This window comes from Hyla sarda, chromosome 1, assembly GCF_029499605.1.
Source record: "Hyla sarda isolate aHylSar1 chromosome 1, aHylSar1.hap1, whole genome shotgun sequence".
In the NCBI taxonomy this organism is placed as follows: Eukaryota; Metazoa; Chordata; class Amphibia; order Anura; family Hylidae; genus Hyla; species Hyla sarda.
The window spans coordinates 217589087-217615851 of record NC_079189.1 but is presented as its reverse complement, the minus strand read 5'-3'; the positions used below and the strand labels follow the sequence as shown (position 1 = coordinate 217615851).

Genomic DNA, 26765 nt, shown 5'->3' with positions numbered 1-26765 from the left:
ATGGTTTTGGTACTTTTCATTAGTGTGTTTATGTTCATGTTTGTGGCCCATATAAGCATTTATTATTTGAATGCCCATTTTTTGGTGGTTCAGATTTCGTACCTGCACACAATTTGCAAGCACAGAGCAAGAACAAGATTTGAAAACAGAGCTCAGCTTCCAGTGGATTGTCAATAAAGAAGGGGCAAGAATGGGAGAAAGTGAGGAGTTCCAACCCTCAGCACTTCACAGGCTTGGGGACACATCATTGACACTTGACAACGTAGAATAAAACCATTTTTCTATGTTATGGAAGCAAAGACAGATATATGAAAGGTACCATGCGTGTCCTTGTCCTAAAAGTGACAGCAGCTTGGAACCTGAATTGCAGTTGACATATTCCCTTTAATGATGCCATAATATGCACTTTAGTGAAGTGGTGTGCACCTTAGTAAGGTTTGATCTCTATAGTCTACTGGCCGTGGCTGCTTTCATTGCAGAGATACTTTTTTTCTTAAGTTACTTTATTTTTGCATGGCTAAGTCTCTTGAGGTATTCATAAACCTTAGACATCAGATGTCGGAGGAGAGAAGGGTCGGAAGCGTTGGATTTTTACCATCTGACTGTATTGTTCTGGAAAAGATAAGATGCTGCCACATCGGCTTATCCTGCCCCTACTTATTAAGAAAACATGAACATTTGGCCGTGTATGGGGATGCCAGGAGAAATAGCTGTCTGACTAATTTTTTTTGACTGACAGTTATTGAAAGTGTATGGCCACCATTATCACTCAAAAAATATTTCTGGGCACTGGATTTGAGATAAAGAAGGTATTTTGTTTTAGCAATACACTTGTCGTACCTATGTTTGCCTGGATAATGACAAGGATTACAGATTTGTCTATATCTATTCAGGATACTCACATCTTTTAGTGCTCATAAATGGCACACACTGCAGCAATGTGTTGGTTGGGAAGTGTTATGTAGTCAGATATGACTGTTACTAGTACATTTAATGTCATGAACTGCACGTACTGTATATCATGCTTCTGTAATCTGAAAAAAATATGATATTAAGATGAGAGCAGTATAGGTTCCTAAACTACTTACTGTACTATAGTTCTATAATAAAAAATAGCAGCGTCTTCTCATTAAGGGCTCGCCCACACTGCCATTGTACTCCGCTGAAGAGAGCTCCATCGTCAGTCCGTCAGAAAGACGAGAGTTGAGCGGAGAAAAAAAATACTGCATGTCCGATTTTTGTCCCCACATTTTTTTTCCTGATTGATCTTATTTAAGTCAATAGGATCATTTGGGACCCGGTGGTGTCAGTTGTGCTTCAACTTGTTCAGGGTCCCTTCTGCGCAATAAAAAAAAAGAGCCGAATGGATCCTGAAAGGATTGGAGCACAACTGCTGTGTAAACTTAGCCTAAGACTGTTGCTCTGCTCTCTCATTGACTGCAAGATTGAGTAGAAATGGTTAAATGAAGCACTGTGTTGGAGAATCAGGATTCAGGACCTGCAGGTCTGCTAATAGACAGTGGACAGTGGAAAACGTATTCCCAATCCGCATTATAGGGAATGTGTCTGATCCCGGGGGAATCCGACCGCTGGAACCCATGCGATCTACTGCCCGGTGCCCCAGCTCTTCCCATGAATAAAGCTGGTTTGACCACAGCACAAAGTGGTGGCCGACACACCCCTCTATGCATCTCTATGGGGGAGTTGAAGATACAGCGTTCGTGTATCTCCGGCCTTCCATCGAGATGCATGGAGGAGGCGGTACGGCCACCACTTTGTGCTGTGGTCGACCCAGCTTCATTCATGGGGAGAGCCAGGGAGCCGAGCAAGAGAACCCCCCCCCCACCCCCCACCTCCTATACCCCCATCCGATCCACCCACCCCCAGATCCGATACTTATCCTGTGGATAGGGCATAAGTTATCCTTAAGTGGATAACTTCTTTAGGGCCTTAAATTGTGATACTTAGTTATTTATGACTACATGCTGTGAAAGCCTAAACAATTTGTCAACATTATAAGCCAGTTATAGTAAGATTCTCTTTGTTGCCCATAACAACCAATCACAGCTCAGCTTTTGTTTTACCAGAACAATATGAGAAATAAAAACTGAGCTGGGATTGGTTGTTATGGGCAACAAAGAGAATGTCACTATAAGACAGCTCGATAAATCTCCCCATAAGTCTACACCAGCTAGAGCTCAGTTTGTGGCACATGGACAACCAGAAGGTGCACTCCTTAGGAGCACTTTACTCCACTGTAGATAAGCTAAAGACTGGTTTGTAAAACACCGGTCTTTAGCTAAATCTGCCCCTAAATATGAAAGTTTATCTGTCCTGTGATTTAGCCCTGACATAGTCTAGCAGGGATTAGTGTCATTGGATAAGGCTTACCTTTTGGAAGTGATTTTGATGCCTTTATTCTGTATAAAAACCATTTTGTAGATCCACAAGAGGCATCCACTATGCCCCAGGGCCACAACGCCTCTCCCCTCTGACATTATGCCTGCTTCTCCTGTTGACTGACATTGCAGTGGCCGTGTAGATTGTTTGTGCCCCATTAGACTCACAGCGCACACCCAGCAATACGCATTGACGACAAATGCGCAAGCATCTACACAGAGGGGAGAGGCGTTGCGACCCTGGGGCATAGCGAACCCTTAGCGACGCCTCTCAGACAGTGGACCATCTAAAAAACAAAACCACTTCTAAAACGTAAGCCTTGAATAATGACACTAATTCCTACTAGACTGTGTAGGAAGTTTAGCAGGGGTGATTCTCATGACAGATAAACTTTAACCAACTCACAACTTAAAACGATGAATGAATATCAGTTGCCCTAAGGGCACCTTAAAAATGATAAGGTCTGGGTCTTTGGTAGCTGTGAACACACTTCACAAGTAAAATTTAAAAAATGAAAGATATACTGTATCTTATAATTCATTCTTAAGTTTGTATTTATTCCTTAGTAACCAGTAGTTAAGGCTGGTCAAGAGGCCAACTGGGCCACCATCAAAAATAACACACCCTCAGATCAGTAAACAGCTAAAAATAAACAGTTAACAATAAACTTCATGATTTTGTGGAACTATCATTCAATGCAGAAGCTCAACCAGCATTGGTGTTACAGAAAAAAGCTAAGGCTATGTTCATATCTGTGTTGGAGCTCTGTTTGGGGGGCTCTGTTGCAGAATCCATTCAATTTGGGATATCAGCAGATAAGAAAGTGGAACACCAGGTTTCGTTTCTGGCTCTGAATGGAGTTTGTGACAGAGGCCCTAAACAGAACCTTCTACGCAGATGTGAATGAGGTGTAATTTGCACAATATACAAGACCTAATCCCACTGAATTGCTTCATGTGTAATGTAACTGCTTATTGATCTGGTTATAAAGTAGGTATGCTAAATGAACATAGTTAAGTGGGCAAATGACGATATAAACTTAGACAACGAAAATTGTCAAAATGATATTCGAAATGGAATATTAGGTTAATAAGAAACATGTATTGAAGCCAGTCTCCCACTACGACTTCCATCATGGAAAAGAGTCTGTTCCATGATAGAAGTAGAATTACCCCCGGCTGTGGGAGTATGTTCATGGCTGTGGATTGGCTATTTCATCTATACAAAAACCGTTTACGGTTGTTAAAATGCACAATTTTGCATACGGTTCTTTCAGTTTTTCATTTCCCATTTTGGGCTAAAAAAAACGGATACAAAACTGTATTGCAAAATCGTGATGTGAATGTAGCATTAGGCCCTTTTCACACTGCCGTTGTGCCCCGTCGGCAAACGTCCATCAGGTGCTTTTTTTTTTTTGTGCCTTAACAGATGTTATTTTTGACGGGCACAGCGGGAAACAACGGGTCGTGACAGATCCCATTTACTATCATGAAGTCCGTCGGGCACAGTTGTTTTCTGACGGGAGTAGCGGGAGGAAAAACATTGCATGATGTATTTTTCCTCCCGCTATTCTCTCTGGGTTCCCCCGCGGACGTCACACTGCTGTGTCTTATTTGCAGAGCAATTCCCTAAATATATAAAGCACTATACAAAACATTTTCAATTCGAGAAAAAAAACATGAATTTTCCATTCAATAAATCGTATAACCAATGTAGTGTTTGTCTTTTTACTTCATTCCCATAACATGGTGTGCTACTTTCTTGACCAAAGTCAGCGGGTCCCTGGCTGGGAAACACAACTAGAGGAGAGAAAACCATTGTGATACTTACATAAGCTGGTTACACCCTGTGTTAGGGTACGTTCCCACTTAGCACATACGCAGCTTACTTCCAGCTGTGCAAAATCTGCAGAAGCAGCAGGAAATATGCTGCGTATCCCTCGCTCACCATACACACAAGGCTTTCCGGCGGCAGCCCTATGTGTGTAGTGAGTATTGGAGGAGGGGCAGTGTGCCAGCGTGACTGTGACACGTGGCTCCGCCTCCAAAACTCACTACACACATAGGGCTGCTGCCAGAAAGCCTTATGTGTATGGTGAGCGAGGGATACGCAGCATATTTCCCGCTGCTTCTTCAGATTTTGCGCAGCATAAAATACGCTGCGTATGCGCTAAGTGAGAATGTACCCTTAAGCAGTATATAGCAGGCTCTGCTTAGTGTAATACAGATCCATACACCCCTATATGCCCCACGGAGGCCAAACGTGTGTCATTTTGGCACCCATTTGGGATGTATGCAGCAGCATCTGCTGCAGTATACAGCCTTTTACTTTGGGACACTATGTAAACATACATTGGATGTACATACTGGGTGCTTCCCCCAAAGCATGAATGTCTATATTCACTGCATAACACAGTGTAAAAGAAGCCATAGTCAGATCATGTATAGAGAGGGTACAATGTGAGTTCACAGAACAAATGGTAGACTGTTGCTAGGACCGGAATCTATGTGCATCTATATGTGCTTTTCCTTTTATTATTCTACATCTCTCCTTCCAAGTCTGTCTTTCTCTCCTTATCTTTCTATTAGCTACCTACTGCTGCTTCATAGGGCACCATTCATCATGTGTACGTGCGGCATATTTACTACCATTTCCTTTAAGACTTTGACATCCCTGATAAATAAATAAAAAAATCTTAATGGACTTATAATATAATATGAAAAGTTTGAAAGACTTACGTTTAATTTATTCTAATGTGGGTTCTGAAATGTAACTACTGCATTTACAGATTCTTTTATTCTTTATAAAGTTTCTGTACTTGTATATTGCCACCATAGCTTTCTCCCATAGGTCATTGGAGACATCTACTACAGCGAGTAATATTACATATTAGCACCGCTGTACCAAGCAGGCATACAATGCTTTCGATTTTATCACTTGGATTGTCATAATTTTTTAATACTGGCCCCATGTACGGTGTTAAAGGTATATGTCATAGGTGAGTTGCTGCACAAAACATGCAGGATGATACTTCTTAAAGGGGAACTCCACTGCCCCAGCATTCGGTACATTTTGTTCCGAACGCTGGCTGTGGGGGTCGTGACATCCCTTGACGTCACACCACACCCCCTTAATGCAAGTTTATGGGAGGGGTGTGACAGCTGCCACGCCCCCTCCCATATACTTGCATTGAGGGTGCGTGATGTCACGAGGGGCTGTGATCATGACGTCACGACCCCTGAAGCCCGCACCCAGCGTAAGAGTAAGGTGACATAAGGCTTTAATGTATCTCTTATATTGGGCAATTGTATATATGAACCAGTGAAACCCAAAGATACATTAGGCCCATGGTATCTTTACTTTCACTAGGTCCATGTGTAGACACATGTAACAATGCAATTTGTTTTCACGGTATATTCTCATAAATAAGGTTAAAAGCCGACACCATTGTACAGAACATCTAATGAAGTGTTTGGTTAGACTTAGCCATCTCTTTTGTTGTCTGCCATGTGTGAAATACAGATGAAGCTCCAAATCTGTGTTACCCATAATACAATGATACTACACCATGCCCAGCCTCGTTCCATTAGACAGCTATTTTGCGTGAATTAAGTTTATTTTGCAGATGTATATACTCAGTCCACAAAATGCCAACATCTAACAAAACATGTTCAGTCAATAAACAGGAAAAGACTCTCAAGTGTTATTCTCCTGAGGATTAAAACATACAACATAGCAATGATACATTTCATCCCTGATGCGTAATATACAAATTATACTGCATGAAAGAACAGCCCTCATGTATGACTACTACTGCAGACAAAAAGTGGAGGAGATGTCCATTGCCACCCATTAATGGAAATAGCCGGAATCGGGGGGTGTAGTTGGCTGCTATGGGCAACACCTTCTCTTTTGGTCTTAACAAGATTTCATTGGCAAGTCTCACCAAGTCTTCAGTTCCGATCACTAGATATCTCAAGTCAGCTCCATTTTCAGAATGCACTTCACTTTAAAAAGACTGCTTTCCCCAAATATACCTAAAACTATGAAAAAAATGTACAATGTGACAAAATCATAAGCCACTGAAAAGTTACATGCTGCTCTCTATAGCAGGTGTGACTTCAAACCTAAGCAAGGCTCTTCACGTGGTGTCCACCACTCTCGCTCAGGGGTTACTGCAAAAAGCCAACATTATTTCTACTCCTGTCCCTTATAAAGAAAAAAAAACTAAAATATACAGTTGTATACAAGTTTACTTTACCTCAACTGCTGGTTTAATTCAGCACATCTGGTCGGAAATAAAAAATATTGTGCATGTAAAAAAATAAATAGCTATTCGAACTGTGAAGAAGTGTTTGGAGAGTTCGTGTCGTTGCATGATCCGTATGATTTTTTTTTCACCGCTTTGTCATGCTCCGTTCTGCTAGAGATGCTTTCTGGTTGTAGAATACAAAGTTTGCTTTGTTTTTTTTTTTTTTTTCTTGTTTTTCTTTATCATCATTTGACAAATGTATGAACTAAACATCTTACATACAGTACTAGCCTTATTTTACAGCGATAATTCAAGTAGCTAACACAAAACAGGCCCTTTAATACTATATATATACTGCTCTATGTAATAACTACTGTACAGTTGTGTTTTCTTCTTTTAATAATATACATATATGCTTGCATGTATACAGTACATCTGATGTACAAGTGTGAGATTATCTACATCCATCTACCTGGAGAGATGGAAGGGTTTCAAACAGATATTCAAACAATTCCGATGAGAAAAATACGTACAGTACACGCATACGTTCACACGGACACGCACACGCTTCAATGGTTACTGCACATTTTTGTCATGTCATGATGAGAAAAGATAACTGGATCTTGCTGGTTTTGCAGCCATTAAATTTACAATGTATGCAAAGAGAATTTTTTTTTTTTTTTTAATATTCCTTTTTTTTGTTTTTTTCTTGCGATAAGCATAACCAGAAGACCAAAGCGGAGCAACTATAAGTTAAATATACATTTGAGCTTAGCTTCATGACATAACTCTGTAGGAGAAGCAGGCTAGAAGGGAAATAATTTTACTTTCTACTTCCTTTCTTTCCTTTCTTGCAATAATATAGATATACTGATTCTTTTCCAATCACATCATCGTCTGAAGAAGGTAGGGTTTCTTAGGCAGGCGGCTAGTCACCTGCAACAACCGAGGGCTCCAGCGGAAGCTTCCAGGCTGCTGTCTGTATCGGATGCCAGGGTCTGGTCAGTGGACATGGAGGATATATCATTGACAGATGAGGATGGAGGGAGGCTCTCGCTGCTGTTCACTGCTGCACCTGTGCTAAGAAAATGAACAACAAAGTAATATAACCTTAGTAAATTTAAACAAGGTTAAAGGATTTATCCAGGCCTAGAAAAACAGAGCTAATTTCTTCTGAAAACAGCACCACAACTCTCCTCGGGTTGTGTGTAATATTACAACTTGGCTCCGGTCACTTGAACTGAGCTGTAATACCACACACAATCAGGTGTGGTTCTGTTTTTGGAAGAAACCGGTGCTGTTTTTATAATCTTGGATAAAGAGGTTGTCCAGGAAAACAAGGCTGCATCCTTCCAGAAACACCTGCCCATGGGTTGTATTGCAGCAAGTCCTATTGACAGGTGCGGCACTCTTGTTTGAAAAACTCAGCCATGTTTTTCTGTTTTGCTTCAGCAACCCCTTCAAAGAAAAGGAAACAATATACTGTATATATTTCTGTTGGGCACAGCAGGAAGAAATACGGGTGGCACCACTATCTATAAAAAATCTTCACAATCTAATGCCCTAATAATATAAGCCAGGATCGGAATAAAGTGCAATCGGGTGCAAATGACAAAAACACGACTTCATGCAATAGAAAAATGTAGAAAAGGGCATCATAGCACTTACCCATTAAAACTTCAATGCTTTATGGTTTCATTTGAAAAACGGAGCAAGGGTAGGTAGATGGATTATCTGAACAGCGCATCAGCCAAAGCTGAACGGAGGAAGAAAACGGCAACAGTTTCGCGGTCAACACCCACGAAGCGGTGTTGACCACGAAACTGTAGCCGTTTACTTCCCCCGTTTACTTCCACCGTTCAGCTTCACGAAACTGTTGCTATTTACTTCCCCCGTTCAGCTTCGGCTGATGCAGTGTTCAGATAATCCATCCACCTACCCTTGCTCTGTTTTTCAAATGAAATTATCTGAACACAGCCAAAGCTGAACGGGGAAAGTAAACGGCAACAGTTTCGCGTCAACACCCGCAAAGCGGGTGTTGACCGCGAAACTGTTGCCGTTTACTTCCATCGTTTACTTCCCCCGTTCAGCTTCACTAAACTGTTGCGTTTACTTCCCCCGTTCAGCTTCGGCTGATGCGGTGTTCAGATAATCCATCTACCTACCATTGCTCCGTTTTTCAAATGAAACCATAAAGCATTGATGTTTTAATGAGTAAGTGCTATGATGCTCTTTTCTACATTTTTCTAAATATATTTCTCTATTTGACTTCCAGAGTAGACAGTGCTCGTGAAGGATGAAATAGACACAAATGATTGTGATGGTGTTTGACGCCATGTTGGCTTTTGCTAGGTCTAAATCTGTAAGGGTTATGGTGTATCTGAGTGTGGCAGTCATAATCAACTACGTGGTTTCTTCAGTGCATCAGGTAACTGGAATGGCTAGTTATCTTGAGTAGTAAATAACATCACTTAATACTGAGTAATACCTACCAAATACAGTTGTAGTAAATGACAAAAGAAATTACAATGCTCTTGGTTTGTAGATGGACTATTTCATTTATAGACAATAGTAGATGAATGACAATGGCACCTATGTACTCCAGTATATATCCAGTATATATGGCAACGTCACTACTCCGGGGCCGGACCTAACTTCCCGCCAAGGGGAGGTGAGTACAAAACAAAGGGGGGGGGGGGGGGGGTCTGGATTATGATCAAGGCCGCAGTGGTCTGAAACCTGCGGACCTCCAGAGGTCCGGAGCGGCGGGGACACACGAGTATAACTTCCAATACCAGTGGTCTTCAACCTGCAGACCTCCAGCTGTTGCAAAACTACAACTCCCAGCATGCCCGGACATCCTTTGGCTGTCCGGGCTTGCTGGGAGTTGTAGTTTTACAACATCTGGAGGTCCGCAGGTTGAAGACCACTGATGAAGGGATTGACAGACTGAGAGTTCACTCGAGTATAAGCCAAGGGGGGAGTTTTCAGCACGAAAAATCGTGCTGAAAAACTCGGCTTATACTCGAGTATATACGGTAATGCTCTATTGACCTACCAATATAGGACAATATCTCCCACTTTATATGGGCCATATTTTGATGCATATTTGCTGCTGCATATTTTTATACCCATTGAAGTCAATAAGTAGCAAAACCAGCTGCGTATTTTGCTACCCATTGATTTCAATGGGTAGGAAAATATGCAGAAGAAAATACGGCACGTGTGACCCTACCCTAAAACGGGCCATACACTTTAGTTGACTTTTTACTAAATATCAACAGCTACTGTATTAATCTTGACCCACACATACACACTCTGCCAAGTTTGCATATGTTTTTAATGTAGAGAAGGGAGCAAACAGCTGACAGACATCTATGATGGTGGCTTATATCCCCAAGGAAAAACATTCTATAATGTAGGGATATGTTTCATGTTCAGAGCATGTCTCTGTTCATTCTCGTAAAGTAAACCTAATAAAAGAGGTATCATATGACCCTATCTATGAGCCAGGGCAGAGCAGATTGGCATGATTGGCATAAGATGGTACATTCCCTCTACAATGGCCATGTAATGCTATCTAGAGTTTTCCTGGATGGTAACAGCAGCTTACTAAAATCTTCATTTCTTAAAGTTTCGGGTATTCGGTGAATTTAAAGCATTCCAAAAAACAACTTAGAGATGCTTTATCTAGACGGCAGCATAGTGTCCCTACTTTATAAATTCACATTTAACAAACTGCAAAAGGACTTTCATAAACATAATAATCCCGTATTGTGTAATCTAGATCTGCTGTTTCCAGAAGAGTTACAAAACCAAAGGCCGGAAACAATTAGGTTGCATTCTCTAGAAGACGGGTTGTCACAAGAGTGCGACTGACTGATCACTAGATCAAATTCCCTTCCCTCCTTTACGTAAATTGTGAAGATTTTCTGCAGAAAGTATGCTGGGATCCAGGATCTTAGGATACTCTTGGAATATAGCATAAGGGGTGTTAGGGAGGAAATTGATCTGTGATCAAAGGAGGGAAATTAAATGGTTAAAAGAAATGAACTCTACAAAATACTTAAATGCTTAAAGATGATTATCTGCAGACTTGCCGAGTCCGCTATATGTGCTTAATTTACAGTAACATAATAAAAGGAACCGAATATAGACACAAAGGCCCAGATTTATCAAACTGTGTGAGAGAAAAACTGTAGAAATGTTTCCACAGCAGCCAATCACAGCTCAGCTAATGAGCTGAGGTAAAGTGAAAGCTGAGGTGTGATTGGTTGCTCTGGGAAAATCCCTGAGATATTTCTCCATCAATACTGACTGCTGGGAGGAAAGTAAGAACACACATTTGGAGCTGAATGTGGAGTAATTGTTCTCTGTGGTATAGAATTGTGGAAACTAGATATAAAGATTAGCGGAATGTAATTATTTAATGTTAATGGGGCGCTCCCCTTAACACCCCCCTAAACAGGCTCTTTAAAGTTTCATTATGAAGTCATGAATGCGTGTTTTAATTGGCTGAATGGCGGAATTAGTATGCATGCGCACCTCTGGAAGAGAATTCACTGAGCACAATAGATGAGGCACGCAGACTGCACAGGGCACCAGATAAATAAAGCACAGCATGCAATAAGTCCTCTAGTAACAACAGCAATGCACTGTGGAATATAATTGGAAGCTTTTGATGGAGACAAACTCTGCATGTAAAGTGAGAAAGCAACGCTTCGAAGACGGAACCGAAATGCCTTTAAATTGCACACTAAAGAATAAGAAGCGAGTGTATGAGAAATTGACATTTTGTAATATTTTAGCTCTCTTAAAAGCACCGCTCCTATGACTTTGATGCCAGTGCACTGAAAGAAATGGTTCACGACGTATCTCAGCACAGCCCCCTACATAATAGCTGGATACTCATGGGTGCCTACTTATGCCACTGCTAGAATAACAAATGACCGAGTGGCAATATATTAAAATGTCCTTGGTAACAGTTCAGCGATTCCTCGCTCATTAGGAAAAAGTAACATCTTGTACAGTAGATGGTGGATGACAAGGACATTTTTCTTTCTTTCAAACTTTGACTGTTCTTGGGGTGAAGCTGGCACCATTACCATTGCTTATACAGTGACTGTGCACAGGGTCAGTCTGAATGCAAATAAGTTGGTAAAAGCAAGTCATTTTCCCACATGAAGTGGGGCTTTTGCTTGTTCTTGTTACCAAAGACTATTATGTAACCAACTGCAGGGAACAGCCGCATGGTTCTTCATACAACAGCCAAGGTGGATAATAGGGGTGTGGTTGAGATTTGACTACTATCATGCCCCAAAGAAAAAAATCTGCATATTATTTGAATGAAAAATAAAGTAATGGTAGGCACATAAACCCTGCAAGAAGTATGAGAATATACATTATTTATTCATAGCAGTCAGGGAATAACCAGCAGTTTAACTGGTTAAGTATATTATATTTATAATTAAAGGGGTACTCTGGTGGAAAAAATTTTATTTTTATTTTTAAATCAACTGGTGCCAGAAAGTTAAACAGATTTGTAAATTACTTCTATTAAAAAATCTTAATCCTTCCAGTACTTCTTAGCTGCTGAATACTACAGAGGAATTATTTTCTTTTTGGAACACAGTGCTCTCTGTTGACATCACGAGCACAGTGCTCTCTGCTGACATCTCTGTCCATTTTAGGAACAGTCCAGAGCAGCATATGTTTTCTATGGGGATTTTCTCCTACTCTGGACAGTTATTAAAATGGACAGAGATGTCAGCAGGGAACACTGTGCTTGTGATGTTAGCAGAGAGCACTGCGTTCCAAAAAGAAAATAATGTCCTCTGTAGTATTCAGCAGCCAATAAGTACTGGAAGGATTAGGATTTTTTTAATAGAGGTAATTTACAAATCTGTTTCACTTTCTGGCACCAGTTGATTTGAAAAAAAAAAAAAAAGGTTTCCACCGGAGTACCCCTTTAAGCCATGTCTAGCCTTACATTTATTGTGGACCTTTGGGGGAACTGTTACAATACTGAATAGAAAACTAATAGCAAACAAAAACAAGGTCAATACATATAAAGTTAATACAAAAAAGTACCTGCTAACTCTTTTCATAGTCCAAGCACTAAAGCTACAGTACTTAACAACACGTTATATGTAATAAATAAATAAATAGATAAAAATCAACACAAGGGGAACCAATATGAAGACTAGACTTTGGGGAGTTTAATATAGGGATATGTCGGCACTTCTGTGGAATCTACAGTGGTGCACGAGGTGGGGTAAAGCCACAGGAATGAAGAAAGAGGATACTCAGTGTTACGCCGAGCGCTCCGGGTCCCTGCTCCTCCCCGGAGCGCTCGCGGCGTTCTCCTCTCTGCAGCACCCCGGTCAGACCCGCTGACCGGGAGCGCTGCACTGACACTGACGACGGGGATGCGATTCGCATAGCGGGACGCGCCCGCTCGCGAATCGCATCCCAAGCCACTTACCTGTCCCTTCCCTGGTTGTCACGTTCTGGCGTGCGCGGCTCTGCTCTCTAGGGCGCGCGCGCGCCAGCTCTCTAAGATTTAAAGGGCCAGTGCACCAATGATTGGTGCCTGGTCCAATCAATCTGTAATTAGCTCCCACCTGCTCCACACCTATATAACCTCACTTCCCCTTCCCAGTATGGCCGGATCTTGTTGCCTTGTGCCAGAGAAAGCGTTTTGTGTATGTCCCAAGCCTGTGTTCCAGACCTTCTGCTGTTGCCCCTGACTACGACCCTTGCTGCCTGCCCTGACCTTCTGCTACGTCCGACCTTGCTCTTGCCTTGTCCTTTTGTACCGCGCCTGTCTCAGCAGTCAGAGAGGTTGAGCCGTTACCGGTGGATACGACCTGGTTGCTACCGCCGCAGCAAGACCATCCCGCTTTGCGACGGGCTCTGGTGAATACCAGTAGCAACTTAGAACCGGTCCACCTGTACGGTCCACGCCAATCCCTCTCTGACACAGAGGATCCACCTCCAGCCTGCCAAATCCTAACACCCAGCACTCACCAGTGATGCACAGTGAACATTTATTATGCCTTAGTTTAGTACAAGGACACGTTGCGGTGTGGGAGCCTTCCTCAGCTGTCTGCCTATAGGCCGAAACGCGTCCTTGTACTACACTATGGCATAATAAATCTTCACTGTGCATTACTGGTGAGTGCTGGGTATCCTCTCTCTTCAAGACTTTAGGGAGACACTTATTTATATAAATTTAAAGAGGTACAAAAATGGAAACGATGCCATTTTTGTAAGTATTAAAAAACAAAACTGATAAATAGTGGCTGCTCATTACGGTCATGAGGTTATTAGTTGGTTTTGACAATTTTAAACCTATCAAGAGATTTGGTACTTGGGAATAAAAGATGCCTGAGAAAATGCACAAGCGAAGGTTGCTAGTTTGTTAGACTATGCTCACTGGCATGAAAGGCTTTGCTTGGAACCTCAGTCATAGATTCTGTTGTTTTGCAGTGCTTTTTCCACCATCAAAATGACAGACACCTCAGAAGAAGCTAATAAACCTTATTGTATGTGTGTTGGGAGCCTTGAAGCATAATGTTAGTATGTTTATTTATGTAGGTATTGCCTGTCAGATTCTGATACACTCTGATAAAAGAGGCCCTAATCTAGTTCATCTAAAGGCATATATTCAGTTCTATTGGATTGTGTACACATTCCTGGATAACATCGCTGCATCTTTTATTGAAATGAACAAAGAGATTTAGACAATTAGAGAAAATCATTAAAAACAAGGCAGAAAAAACAAGGCAGACATCATGTGCATTGAGATAAAAGTATATACGGTATACCAGTAGGAATATGCTTGAGCAGTGCTAGTAAATCTGACCATAGTATACATATTATATAGACTTCATGATGTGATTTAAGCATTCTATATGTATATATATATATATATATATATATATATATATATATATATAAAGGCCCTGGTTGTGCTTGCTTTTCATTTACTGTAGAACACATTTTTAAGCATCTTCCAGAGAACTTGTCTAGAGTGACTTTCCTAATAAAAAAACGTGATAGATGGCCTATGTCCAATAAATGTACATGCTGTTCACTCAGCAGTACTCTGACATAAATTAGGATATATGAATATAATAACTGCTTTACAACCACTCCAGATGGATTATACACACTGGTCTAGAGGATATGCAGTAAATGTCATCTAAAAACAGGAACCATCAAAAATGCACATCCCCAGATATCTATTTTCACAAATCTTTAGGCAAAATATTCACAAATGAAAGATTTTTGTCATGATAGAGCGTCACCTACATATGTCATGTAAGGCAGGGAAGAGTGAGCCCTAAACTGACCCTGAACCTCTTTCCCTGCCTACTTAACCGCTCTGTTGGCGGCTAACAACAGTACAGGGGACTTGATAGTCCACATAATAAACAAGTATTGTATAGGTCGGGGACAAAGTCAATAAACCAGAATACAGAATACAAAGTAACACAAAACAGACATCAGGCAACAGGAAACACGGTAACAGGAATATCGCGTATAGACTACAGCCTATGAACCAACACAAGATAAACGGCAGATATGAAATATGAACTAGAGAGGTAAACTAGGAAATATATAGAGCAAAATGTATCCAGGGATGCAAGGGATGAACAAGGTTAGACTGAGGACAGACACTATAACTCAAGATATGCAAATAATAGATAACAAGAACAAACACAAAACCACCACTGGTCTGAACATAGACTAAGAACTGGATTACACAGAACTAATTCAAAACTAGACACAAAGCAAACTGAAAGAGAGAAGGATTCCAGCTCGTTCTTAGATCTAATAGCCGTCTTTATTCACACGTAGTTACTCAGATCACAGGTACAAGACAGGATGTGACGCGTTTCGGCCAGGTGCTGGCCTTAGTCATACGCTGGCCTGTATGACTAAGGCCAGCACCTGGCCCAAACGCGTCACATCCTGTCTTGTACCTGTGATCTGAGTAACTACGTGTGAATAAAGACGGCTATTAGATCTAAGAACGAGCTGGAACCCTTCTCTCTTTCTGCATTGCTAATTGGGAATGGTCCATTCCCTTCCGTTCTGAGTTCTGTGGCTTTGAGGTGAGCTGATCTATACATTGATTTCTACAAAGCAAACAGACTCCTATGTTAGGGACAAGGCAAAGTTCAGGAAATGGGTATTGTTACGCCGAGCGCTCCGGGTCCCTGCTCCTCCCCAGAGCGCTCGCGGCGTCCCTCTCTCTGCAGCGCCCCGGTCAAACCCGCTGACCGGGAGCGCTGCACTGACATTGCCAGCGGGGATGCGATTCGCATAGCGGGACGCGCCCGCTCGCGAATCGCATCCCAAGTCACTCACCTGTCCCGGTCCCCGGCTGTCACGTCCTGGCGCGCGCGGCTCCGCTCCTTAGGGCGCGCGCGCGCCAGCTCTCTAGATTTAAAGGGCCAGTGCACCAATGATTGGTGCCTGGCCCAATCAGCCTAATTAGCTTCCACCTGCTCCCTGGCTATATTAGCTCACTTTCCCTGCACTTCCTTGCCGGATCTTGTTGCCCTTGTGCCAGTGAAAGCCTTTCCTTTTGTGTTCCTAGCTTGTGTTCCTGACCTCCTGCCGTTGCCCCTGACTACGATCCTTGCTGCCTGCCCTGACCTTCTGCTACGTCCGACCTTGCTCTTGCCTTATCCCTTGTACCATGCCTATCTCAGCAGTCAGAGAGGTTGAGCCGTTGCCGGTGGATACGACCTGGTTGCTACCGCCGCTTTGCGGCGGGCTCTGGTTAAAACCAGTAGCAACTTAGAACCGGTCCACCGACACGGTCCACGCCAATCCCTCTCTGACACAGAGGATCCACATCCAGCCTGCCGAATCCTAACAGTAGATCCGGCCATGGATTCCGCTGAGGTGCCGCTGTCAAGTCTCGCCGACATTTCCACGGTGATCGCCCAGCAATCCCTACTGATCGCCCAACGAGATCACCAGCTGTCGTACTTGACCACCGTGACATAGCAACTTCAGTCACAGATACAGCAGCTGCTACCGCGGATACAGCAGCTGCTACAGCAACAACCATCTCCTCAGCCGGCTACTGCACCTCCTCCGCAGCGAGCGGCCGCTCCCAACCCCCGCTTGTCCCTGCCGGACAAATTTGATGGGGACTCTAGACTCTGCCGTGGTCTCCTGTCTGGGAAGGCCCTGTCATGGGCCACACCGCTCGGAGCACCTCTCTCACAGTATCCTTTGCAATCTACCCCTGTGCCTCCCGCCGAGGAGGCTATGCAAGTGGATCGGTCTCGCCTGACCCCTGAAGAGAGGACTCGCCGCAGAAATAAAAATTTACGTCTGTACTGCACTGTGCGTTACCGCACAGAACCCCTGCTCATGAGCATTAAACTGCATCTCGAAAAAATTGAACTTTTTGTTTTGCCCAACTACACCTCTGAAGTCCTCCTCGGTCTGCCATGGCTCCAACGCCACTCTCCTACCCTTGACTGGACCTCCGGGGAGATCAAGAGCTGGGGTACTTCTTGCCACAAAAAATGCCTCATGTCTGCTCCCAGTCCCGTCAGTCAAACCTCAGTGTCTTCTCCTTTACCTGGTCTCCCCAAGGCCTATCAGGACTATGCTGTGTCTCCTCCTCATAGCCCCCGTCCTGTTAACACTCTGCCCCGTGCCAAGCTTCACCCTCTTCCCTCCCTCCCCACTTCCACGCCTTCTGGTTTGCCCGCTGTTGATGAGGCTTCCCGGGGCTTCTCCACCGTCTGGAAAAAGACTCAAAAATCCCTCATACAAGCCTCAACCCGGATGAAGAAGCATGCCGACAAAAAAAGAAGAAGTCCTCCTGTCTTTGTGTGGCTCTCCGCCAAGTATATCCGCTTCCGTGTCCCCAGTTTTAATCTGGGACCACGTTATCTTGGACACTTTGAAGTCAAGTGCCGAGAGAAAGCTACTCCTGTCTCCGGGTCCTCAGATGTCTTCTCGATTAAAGAATTTTCAGGTCCCAAAAAGAGGGGGAGACCCAAGGGGGGGGGGTACTGTTACGCCTGCTCCTCCCCGGAGCGCTCGCGGCGTCCCTCTCTCTGCAGCGCCCCGGTCAGACCCGCTGACCAGGAGTGCTGCAATGACATTGCCGGCGGGGATGCGATTCGCATAGCAGGACGTGCCTGCTCGCGAATCCCATCCCAAGTCACTCACCTGTCCCGGTCCCCGGCTGTCACGTCCTGGCGCGCGCGGCTCCGCTCCTTAGGGCGCGCGCGCGCCAGCTCTCTAGATTTAAAGGGCCAGTGCACCAATGATTGGTGCCTGGCCCAATCAGCCTAATTAGCTTCCACCTGCTCCCTGGCTATATTAGCTCACTTTCCCTGCACTTCCTTGCCGGATCTTGTTGCCCTTGTGCCAGTGAAAGCCTTTCCTTGTGTGTTCCTAGCTTGTGTTCCTGACCTTCTGCCGTTGCCCCTGACTACGATCCTTGCTGCCTGCCCTGGCCTTCTGCTACGTCCGACCTTGCTCTTGCCTTATCCCTTGTACCATGCCTATCTCAGCAGTCAGAGAGGTTGAGCCGTTGCCGGTGGATACGACCTGGTTGCTACTGCCGCTGCAAGACCATCCCGCTTTGCGGCGGGCTCTGGTTAAAACCAGTAGCAACTTAGAACCGGTCCACCGACACGGTCCACGCCAATCCCTCTCTGACACAGAGGATCCACCTCCAGCCTGCCGAATCTTAACAGGTATAACACTAGGAGTAACTGGATAAACTACAACACCAAAACTCCAATAAAATGGAGAGACACAAAATAATAAATCCAAATAGTCTCCAAGTCAGAGGGCACACTACTGTGTGAAACAGGACCTAACCAAGACCTTGGAGGAAACTCAAAATTTAAAATACGTCTAAACATGGGTGAAGATACTAAACAGATAAATAACAGCAGGTAAGAACACAAACCAACCAAGAATACATAACAAGATACTAACAGGACAGACTGAAACCAACTAAGTACACAGAATAACAAGAATATATAACAGGTCTAAAAGCATAACAGGACAAAAAGCCACGGCACAAACACAGACAAGGCGAGACGAAAACTCAGGTCAAATCAGCAGCCCAGGCCACAAAGGCTAGAGGCCTGATATAACCCCACCTAGGTTCTGAATGGCTAGAATCATTAACACTAAACTGGCAAGAGTGCAGCATACACAAACTGACCAGAGGAGACATTACAATTGTCATGTCCTAGCATAATTTCCAGATGTATATATTATACTGAAAGGGGAAATCCAGAGAACAAAATGGATAAGGGATAACTGTCTGATTGCAAAGTGTTCTTCTGAACACTAGGGTCCTCACAATTTCGTGTATGGGGCACAGCTCTCGCCTCCAACTTCAGAGACACGTAGGATTGGCAGTCCGGTTAGGTATCAGGTTTGATAGCAATGATGTCTTGCATTATGGATCTAAAATAAAGCTGTGAATTTTAATAAGCCAGAATAAGGTGCCGGACATGTCTCTATGAGGCTATGTTAGGGCTTACAGCTGAAAAAATGAGGTCACTCAAAAAATGGCTGTTTCTGCAAGCATCTATTAATTTTACAGCTGTCATTATTACAGCCGTACAATTAATGTGGACCACAACTTTTATCCAACTTCTGCCATAGTGTGACTGATGGGGGACGCAGCTGCTGAGACCCCAACCGAAAGCTTTTAGTTGAGTGCTGTATACAGTGAAAATAGCAGAGAGATGGTGAGGTGGCATGGCTCCTGCCCTGTCGTAAGAACTGTGAAAGCACACAGCTAACAGTATCAAAAGAAAAAGGCTTTGATAAAGCACACCTGAATCAGTTACGTAAGCTAGTGGCATTGCCATAGCAACTGATCAAAGGAATCTTGGAATTTTGATTGGTTGCTATGTATAACAATGCTTGTGTACAGTGTAATAAATGTGTTTTCATGAGGACATTATCATGTGCTTACAAGATGAACATGCAATATTCAATGAATAGAAAGGTACCACTGAAAACAGATTGCTCCAAAAATAATGCATCTAGAATTGAGAAACATTTTCAGAATACAAATCTCCTATAGTTTTGTGTCTATGACTCCTATTCAGTCCTATGTGTCTTCATGGTAACAGCTTCAAACAAACCCTACAATGTCTGACCCTCCTATCAAACTAATACTGAATGTAGGTTGGTTAAGAGTTGGGGACAGGTAAAAAAGAGTGTGTAGGATCAGACTACACAAGATTTATTTGTAGTCTGTTACCATGGAGATATATTGGTCTGTATAGGACCTTTCTCTACTATCTCAATGCATTTATGCCTATTATATAATTATGCACCCAAAAAATAATAGTTCATGGTAAATCAGTGTTACAATGGAGAACACTATTGCTATTTACAAAGAGTACCTGAAGGAGAAGGTTGTCCTTTTACTACACCATTTTTAGTTTTTTCTTCAAAGTTCATAACTTCCTTATAGATGAGCTCTGTAAATAAAAAATAAAAAACACTTACAGATATTAATCTGTGAAATCATTTGTCCTTTATCTTCAATATAGTTTTCCTTTAAGCTTTCATTTATTGTTTATATTGGCAACATTGCTGTTTATATGTCACTTCCTATTTCTGGCTACTGTTCCAGTATTGTCATATACTGCTTTACTGTAAGCACTAAACAGTAACAGGAGAGTGGTGCTCTGCTTCATACTGAAAGAAACCTTTGTGACAATACCCCTACCCAAATGCACACACAGTTGTTTTTTGTAAAGGGGGGTCTTTAGAGATCAAACTTGCCTGGCAAATAAATGCCCAAAAAACTAATACAATAAACATTCAAATATACCCATATACGCATAGATTCACACACACACGTTCATACACAAATTTGTGACAAATAAATATACATACAACATTCCATATAGTACACACACAGTTAAAGGGGTTGACCCAACTTCTTATTATGTCGTGGCCCCGCAAGCCATGCTGTTTACATAACTCCTGGATTTACAAAAAGAGTTACCCACAGGGCTACACAGTTTGCACATCTCCCAATAAAGTCAATGGGAGTTACGCAAATTAAGTAACGTCTCCGCTTCGGCTGCAAACAGGCTGGAGGAGCTGGAACACCTGGAAGTAACCAGATGGGACAATCCCTTTAGATACAATGTGACACATTTATTTATATTCAGTGTTGAATTTTTCACATAAAATGGACTAGTCACACCTGGACATAACTACACCTTCTAACAGTTATGTGCAGATCCTGAAACTGCAAAAACGCTCCCTCTTCTCTTTTTTATCTCTAACTCCACTACTGTCCGTATGTAATGCTGTCTGCAATTTGCTGGTAAAAGGTGTAAAACAGCAGAAATATGAAAGCCACGAAAAACACGTGGTAGGTTTTAACACTGTAACCACCCTTGTGTTCATCCTTGAATATATCTATGTACTGTGCAAAAGTTTTAGGAAGGTGCAAAGTCATCTAAATTAAACCAATACCTGGTGTGACCACCGTTTGCCTTCAAAACAGCATCAATTCTTCTAGACACACTTGAAGAAACTCAGCATGGAGGTTGTTACAAACATCTTGGAAAAATCACCAGCGATTCTGTCTCTTCATCCCAGATAGACTTGTTGATGTTTAGGTCAGGGCTCTGTGGAGGCCATATCATGACCTCTAGGGCTCCTTGTTCTTCTTTATGCTGAAGGCAGTTCTTAATGACATTGGCTGTATGTTAAGAGTCATTGGGGGAGATTTATCAATACCTATGCCGAGGAAAAGTTGCCCAGTTGCCCATTGCAACCAATCAGATTTCTTCTTTCATTTTTAACAAGGCCTCTGGAAAATGAAGGAAGCAATCTAATTGGTTGCTATTGGCAACTGGGCAACTTTTCCTCTGCACAGGTATTGATAAATCTCCCCCATAGTCCTACTGCAGAATAAATTTGGAGCCAATCAGATGCCTCCCTAATGGTATTCCATGAATAAATATTTCTTAGCATTGAAGACACCATTAATCCTGAACAAATCTTCAACTTCTTTTGCTCAAATGAAGCCCAAAAACTTGCAAGAAACCTTCACCATGCTTCAATGTTACCTGCAGACACTTATTATTGCACCACTGTCCAGTCCTTTGTCACCGGACAAACATGCTTTCTTTTCCCCTGATGACCAATTAGTCCAGAGCACCTTCTGCTCCCCAGTTCCTATGTTTTCGTGCATAATTGAGTCACTTGGCTTTGTTTCCAAGGCATCAAAGGCATGGCTTTTTGGTTGCAATTTATCCATGAAGACAACTTCTTGCCAGACTTCTCCAAACTGTAGATGGGTTTACCTGGGTAACACTGGATTCTGCCACTACTGAGCTGACATGATGTGTCTTTGATCTGCTGCACTAAGTTTCCTTGGCCAACTACTGTGACTATGGTTCTAAATGTTGCCTATTTCTCTGTGCCTCTTCAAAACAGTGCGTCTTGAAACCCTAGTCTGCTTTGAAATATTTGCCTGAAAGAGTACTTGCTGATGCAGTAAAACTACATTGTGTCTTGTTACTGTGCAATCTTGCCATGTGTGTAGTCTTGCTATGGTGTTTGACCTGTGACACAACAACGTCTTCCTTAACCTCATCTTTGTAGCAGAGTTTGGCTGTTCCTCACCAGTTTTGAGCCTTCTATACAACTGTGTTTGTTTCATTTAATAACTGCGTTTCAACCTACATATGAAAATAATGATCATTATCACCTGTTATAATTAGCTAATCATACACCTGACAAAAATCCTACAAAATCCCGGCCTTAAAGGGGTATTCCAGGAAAAAACTTTATATATATATCAACTGGCTCCAGAAAGTTAAACAGATTTGTAAATTACTTCTATTAAAAAATCTTAATCCTTTCAGTACTTATGAGCTTCTGAAGTTAAGGTTGTTTTTTTTCTGTCTAAATCCTCTCTGATGACACCTGCCTCGGGAAATGCCCAGTTTAGAAGAGGTTTGCTATGGGGATTTGCTTCTAAACTGGGCGTTTCCCGAGACAGGTGTCATCAGAGAGGATTTAGACAGAAAAGAACAACCTTAACTTCAGAAGCTCATAAGTACTGAAAGGATTAAGATTTTTTAATAGAAGTCATTTACAAATCTGTTTAACTTTCAAGAGCCAGTTGATATATATATAAAAAAAAGTTTTTTCCTGGATAACCCCTTTAATGCAGGTGTACCCAGAAGAATTGATGCTGTTTTGAACACAAAGGATGGTCCCACCAAATATTAGTTTCATTTAGATTTCTCTTCTGTTCATTCTCTTAGCATTTTGTTGTTTTTTTCCATACCTGCCTAAAACTTTTGCACAGTACTTTATGTATAAAAAATAACGGAGATTAACATGCAAACTGCTTTACTCTTGGCAGAGCTGTTTTCTTGGGCCTGTATAAAGTCACACAAGGTACCTGGAGCCCTGTACTATGCAGTCACAGGCACCATATGTAGCAATGGATTACATTGCATGATTTCCATAAAATTCTCCATAATATGACATTGCATGGAACAGGCTATGATTTTTGACAGAATCGTGTGGACAGGGGCCCTATAAATCTCTGTATGTATGGAGCTGTTATATGTCTATAAAAATAAAAATTTACTTGACCTATTTAAAGGGGTATTCTGATAGTATTTAAAAAATACAAATGCTGCAGAAGCATATAGTATTGCTTACCTGTTTTCCCCAGCTGGAGACAACACCACACTGACAATGAAAGAACTACATAACTTCCTGTCAGGGGTAAATCATGCAAAATGAACCTAGTATCATTTGTGGTAACACTATATTGGTAAGGTTTATATCTTGAGGTGACTGGTTTTCTGAAACAGGAATACCACTTTAATGTTCAACTTTGGAGAATTCAACATGGCCAGATACAAACTAGTGCAATCCAGTAGCTAAAAATGCATTGTACCATTATACCAATATAATTACTATATACGTACATTTATTTAGAGGAGAGTTCATTAACGTTGACCATAATAATATTAGTATTTAATAGATGATTTCTGACTTTTTTTTTTATTTCAACACAACAAAATGTCCATATATATGGAGTAAAACAAAAATAGCATACCTTTCCATTCTTCAATTGTATGTTCCCTTTCATCCAACTGCTTGTCATAAATTTGAGGAGGTGGCTGTAAAAAGTAAAATAATATAAAATATTAATTACAGTTACACATCTTATAGCATTTACTTGTCTTTCCCAAAAGGGACATTTACGACCCCTACCCTTGTGGTTTCAGTAACCATGCCAATCTCAAAATTGACAGATGGATCTACTTAAAGGTAAACTCTGGGTATGTGCACATGCCCGTGGGCAGTGCTGTGCCATGGCTTTCTGTCAGCTACCATCAGCACAAGGGGTCCTGTCCTAAAACTCCCATTGATTGAGTTTTTCAAGCAAAATCACATGGAATTTGACATGAAAACCAATACTGTTTCCAAGTTAGAAACCCTGCAGGTTACTGGCTGTGTGAACATACCCTTAAACAATTTTGGTAATACCTTAGAAGGAATCTGTCTGCTGTATTTGGCACCGCCTGGCATGCCTCTTATGCACAACACTCACCCTCATCTCCTAGTCCCGCCCTGACTGACATAACGTGCTCTGTACATCAGTTAAGGTGGGGCTGGGAGGTAGGAGCAAATGATCAGCTTGGGCTCCACCTCCTCGACACTATAAATGCTATTTAATATGTTTGGCAAGTACCATCATCTCCATGAAAGGTACAGTTTTCTACTCTATCAGCTATACAACGGTGTAACCTTTGATAAGTGATATTTATTTTAGGTGTAAGAACCTAAAATCAAATCTGCACAAAGACAACTTATTTACAACTATCCCTCCAAATCACGTAATGCACCGCTATTTTTTCCCAATGCAGCTGGAATTGTTTTCTGAAGCCCCTCACACTTTTCTCAACAGATTTGCACATGGCCCTTAGCTTGAATGCTATACTTAATGTATTTATGGCAGAAAACTGCTTTAAATACATTGATAGTTGTAAAATATTTATTAACATACAGTCAACTATGCCTCGAACATCACAGGCTTCATAAAATAGTCTCTTTTCACACTGCGTCTTGCAGTATCCATTGGAGGTATACATCAGAAGAATTTTACCAATGTATACCTAAGATATATAGCACTTAGTGGCATCGGTCATACACAGGGTTCTATGTTATAAAAAGTATACTTTTATATACATTTTCGTTTACTATGTAATGCTTTATGGAAAGTGCAGCAGTTTGTGGTACTCCACATAGCAAATAAACATGAACCATATTGTAAGTTAAATGAATGGGGTGGAAAATGACACCTCTGTCTGGTAACCCTTATCTATGGCTAAATTTGATGCATATGCCAGAAGATTTCTAACTCCACGTGCCAAGTGGGCACTGCTAACATATTGTGAAAAAAGTCTTACAAGCTATAGTCGTGAAATGAATTATGCCAATTATGAAAACATCACTTACAGGGATATTCCAGGAAAAAACTATTTTTATATATATATACATATATATATATATATATATATATATATATATATATATATCAACTGGCTCCAGAAAGTTAAACAGATTTGTAAATTACTTCTATTAAAAAATCTTAATCCTGCCAATAATTATCAGCTGCTGAAGTTGACTTGTTCTTTTCTATCTGGCAACAGTGCTCTCTGCTGACATCTCTGCTTGTCTCGGGAACTGCACAGAGTAGAATAGGTTTGCTTCTACTTTGGACAGTTCCCGAGACATGTGTCATCAGAGAGCACTTAGATAGAAAAGAACAGCTCAACTTCAGCAGCTAAAAAGTACTGAAAGGATGTTTTAATAGAAGTAATTTACAAATCTGTTTAACTTTCTGGAGCCAGTGTTTTCCTGGATAACCCCTTTAATGGAAATAAATACAAGTAACATGACATTTGTCATGTCAGACAAACACATGCCTTAATAATTCATATGAATGCTGTGTTACAGTGATTTTTAACTTTTGGCCTCAGGTACTCCCAACAGGTTATGTTTACAAGATGTTAATGACATCTCAAGAGTATTAGTAATATTGTTGGGTATCAGTAGTTGCCAAATATTCTACCTATGGCATATCCTCAAATTATGTTGGGGGCCCCTGAGGTCTGTTACCATTGTAAAAGACTAGAGTCAACACCAACAAAATTTACAACCACTAACTAAATAATACAAGGAAGTATGGCAGAAGGTACAATATATGTAAGTAGATAACACAGTGCATACCAGCTAACGTTCATTTACATTTATTGCTGCCTCTTTGGAAAGACTAATTCTTAAGGAATACCATGGATCAGCTTTTGTTTCGGGGGACTACTTGGCATGGTTCACTACATGCATCAAATGATACCCATTTATTTGTGCAGTAGCTCTCTGCAGGCAAACAAAAAGTGCTCTCCATATGCCCTAACAGGACAAAGAAAAGCACTATCCAAATGCCATTTTAAGGTAAACTCATATAGACTATAAAAGCACTAAGATCCAATTATAACACTTAAGTGTTTCACGTACTACTTAACAGGTATGTACCAAGTGAATACCCAATATTTCTTATATATACCAGTATAACATGAAGCTTTTCTCACTGAGTTTACTGCCACTACAAACATATGAGACAATGATAGACTCGCTTCCAACATTTTAATAACTGATACCCTTAAAGGGGGTACTCCGCTGCTTGGCGTTTGGAACAAACTGTTCCAAACGCTGGAGCCGGCGCCGGGAGCTCGTGACGTCATAGCCCCTCCCCCTCATGACTTCACGCTTCACCCCCTCAATGCAAGTCTATGGGAGGGGGCGTGACGCCCCCTCTCATAGACTTGCATTGAGGGGGTGGGGTGTGACGTCATGAGGGGGAAGGGCTATGACACCACAAGCTCCCGGCGTCGGGTCCAGCATTTGGAACAGTTTGTTCCAAACGCTAAGCAGCGGAGTACCCCTTTAATGAAAATTTTTCCACAATATTCCCTTACAACTAAAAGAAAGGTTTGTCTGTTTCTACACTTTTTTACACTGCAATTCGTCTTCTGTG

General features: G+C 41.9%; 1 protein-coding gene and 1 long non-coding RNA gene across 9 annotated transcripts in view; one reads left to right on the top strand and one right to left on the bottom strand.

The window, feature by feature from the left end:
• Positions 1-4526: 4526 nt before the first annotated feature.
• MAPK10 (mitogen-activated protein kinase 10) overlaps positions 4527-26765 on the bottom strand; it is a 271558-nt gene continuing 249319 nt past the window's right edge. For 7 of the 8 annotated variants that reach the window (XM_056568752.1, XM_056568753.1, XM_056568754.1 and 4 more), the window contains 3 exons: positions 23781-23844; positions 20077-20154; positions 4527-7727 (listed from right to left, as the gene is read on the bottom strand). In XM_056568752.1, coding sequence (XP_056424727.1) covers positions 7585-7727; positions 20077-20154; positions 23781-23844 — 285 coding nt within the window. In that variant the 3' untranslated portion in view covers positions 4527-7584. Of the gene's footprint in view, positions 7733-20076; positions 20155-23780; positions 23845-26765 lie in introns of all 8 variants that reach the window. The other variant, XM_056568749.1, reaches the window with a different exon arrangement.
• LOC130363996 (uncharacterized) overlaps positions 9604-26765 on the top strand; it is a 34594-nt gene continuing 17432 nt past the window's right edge. Inside the window, exons 1-2 of the long non-coding RNA XR_008891885.1 lie at positions 9604-10983; positions 14144-14229. This is a non-coding gene — a long non-coding RNA (uncharacterized LOC130363996). The remainder of the gene's footprint in view (positions 10984-14143; positions 14230-26765) is intronic.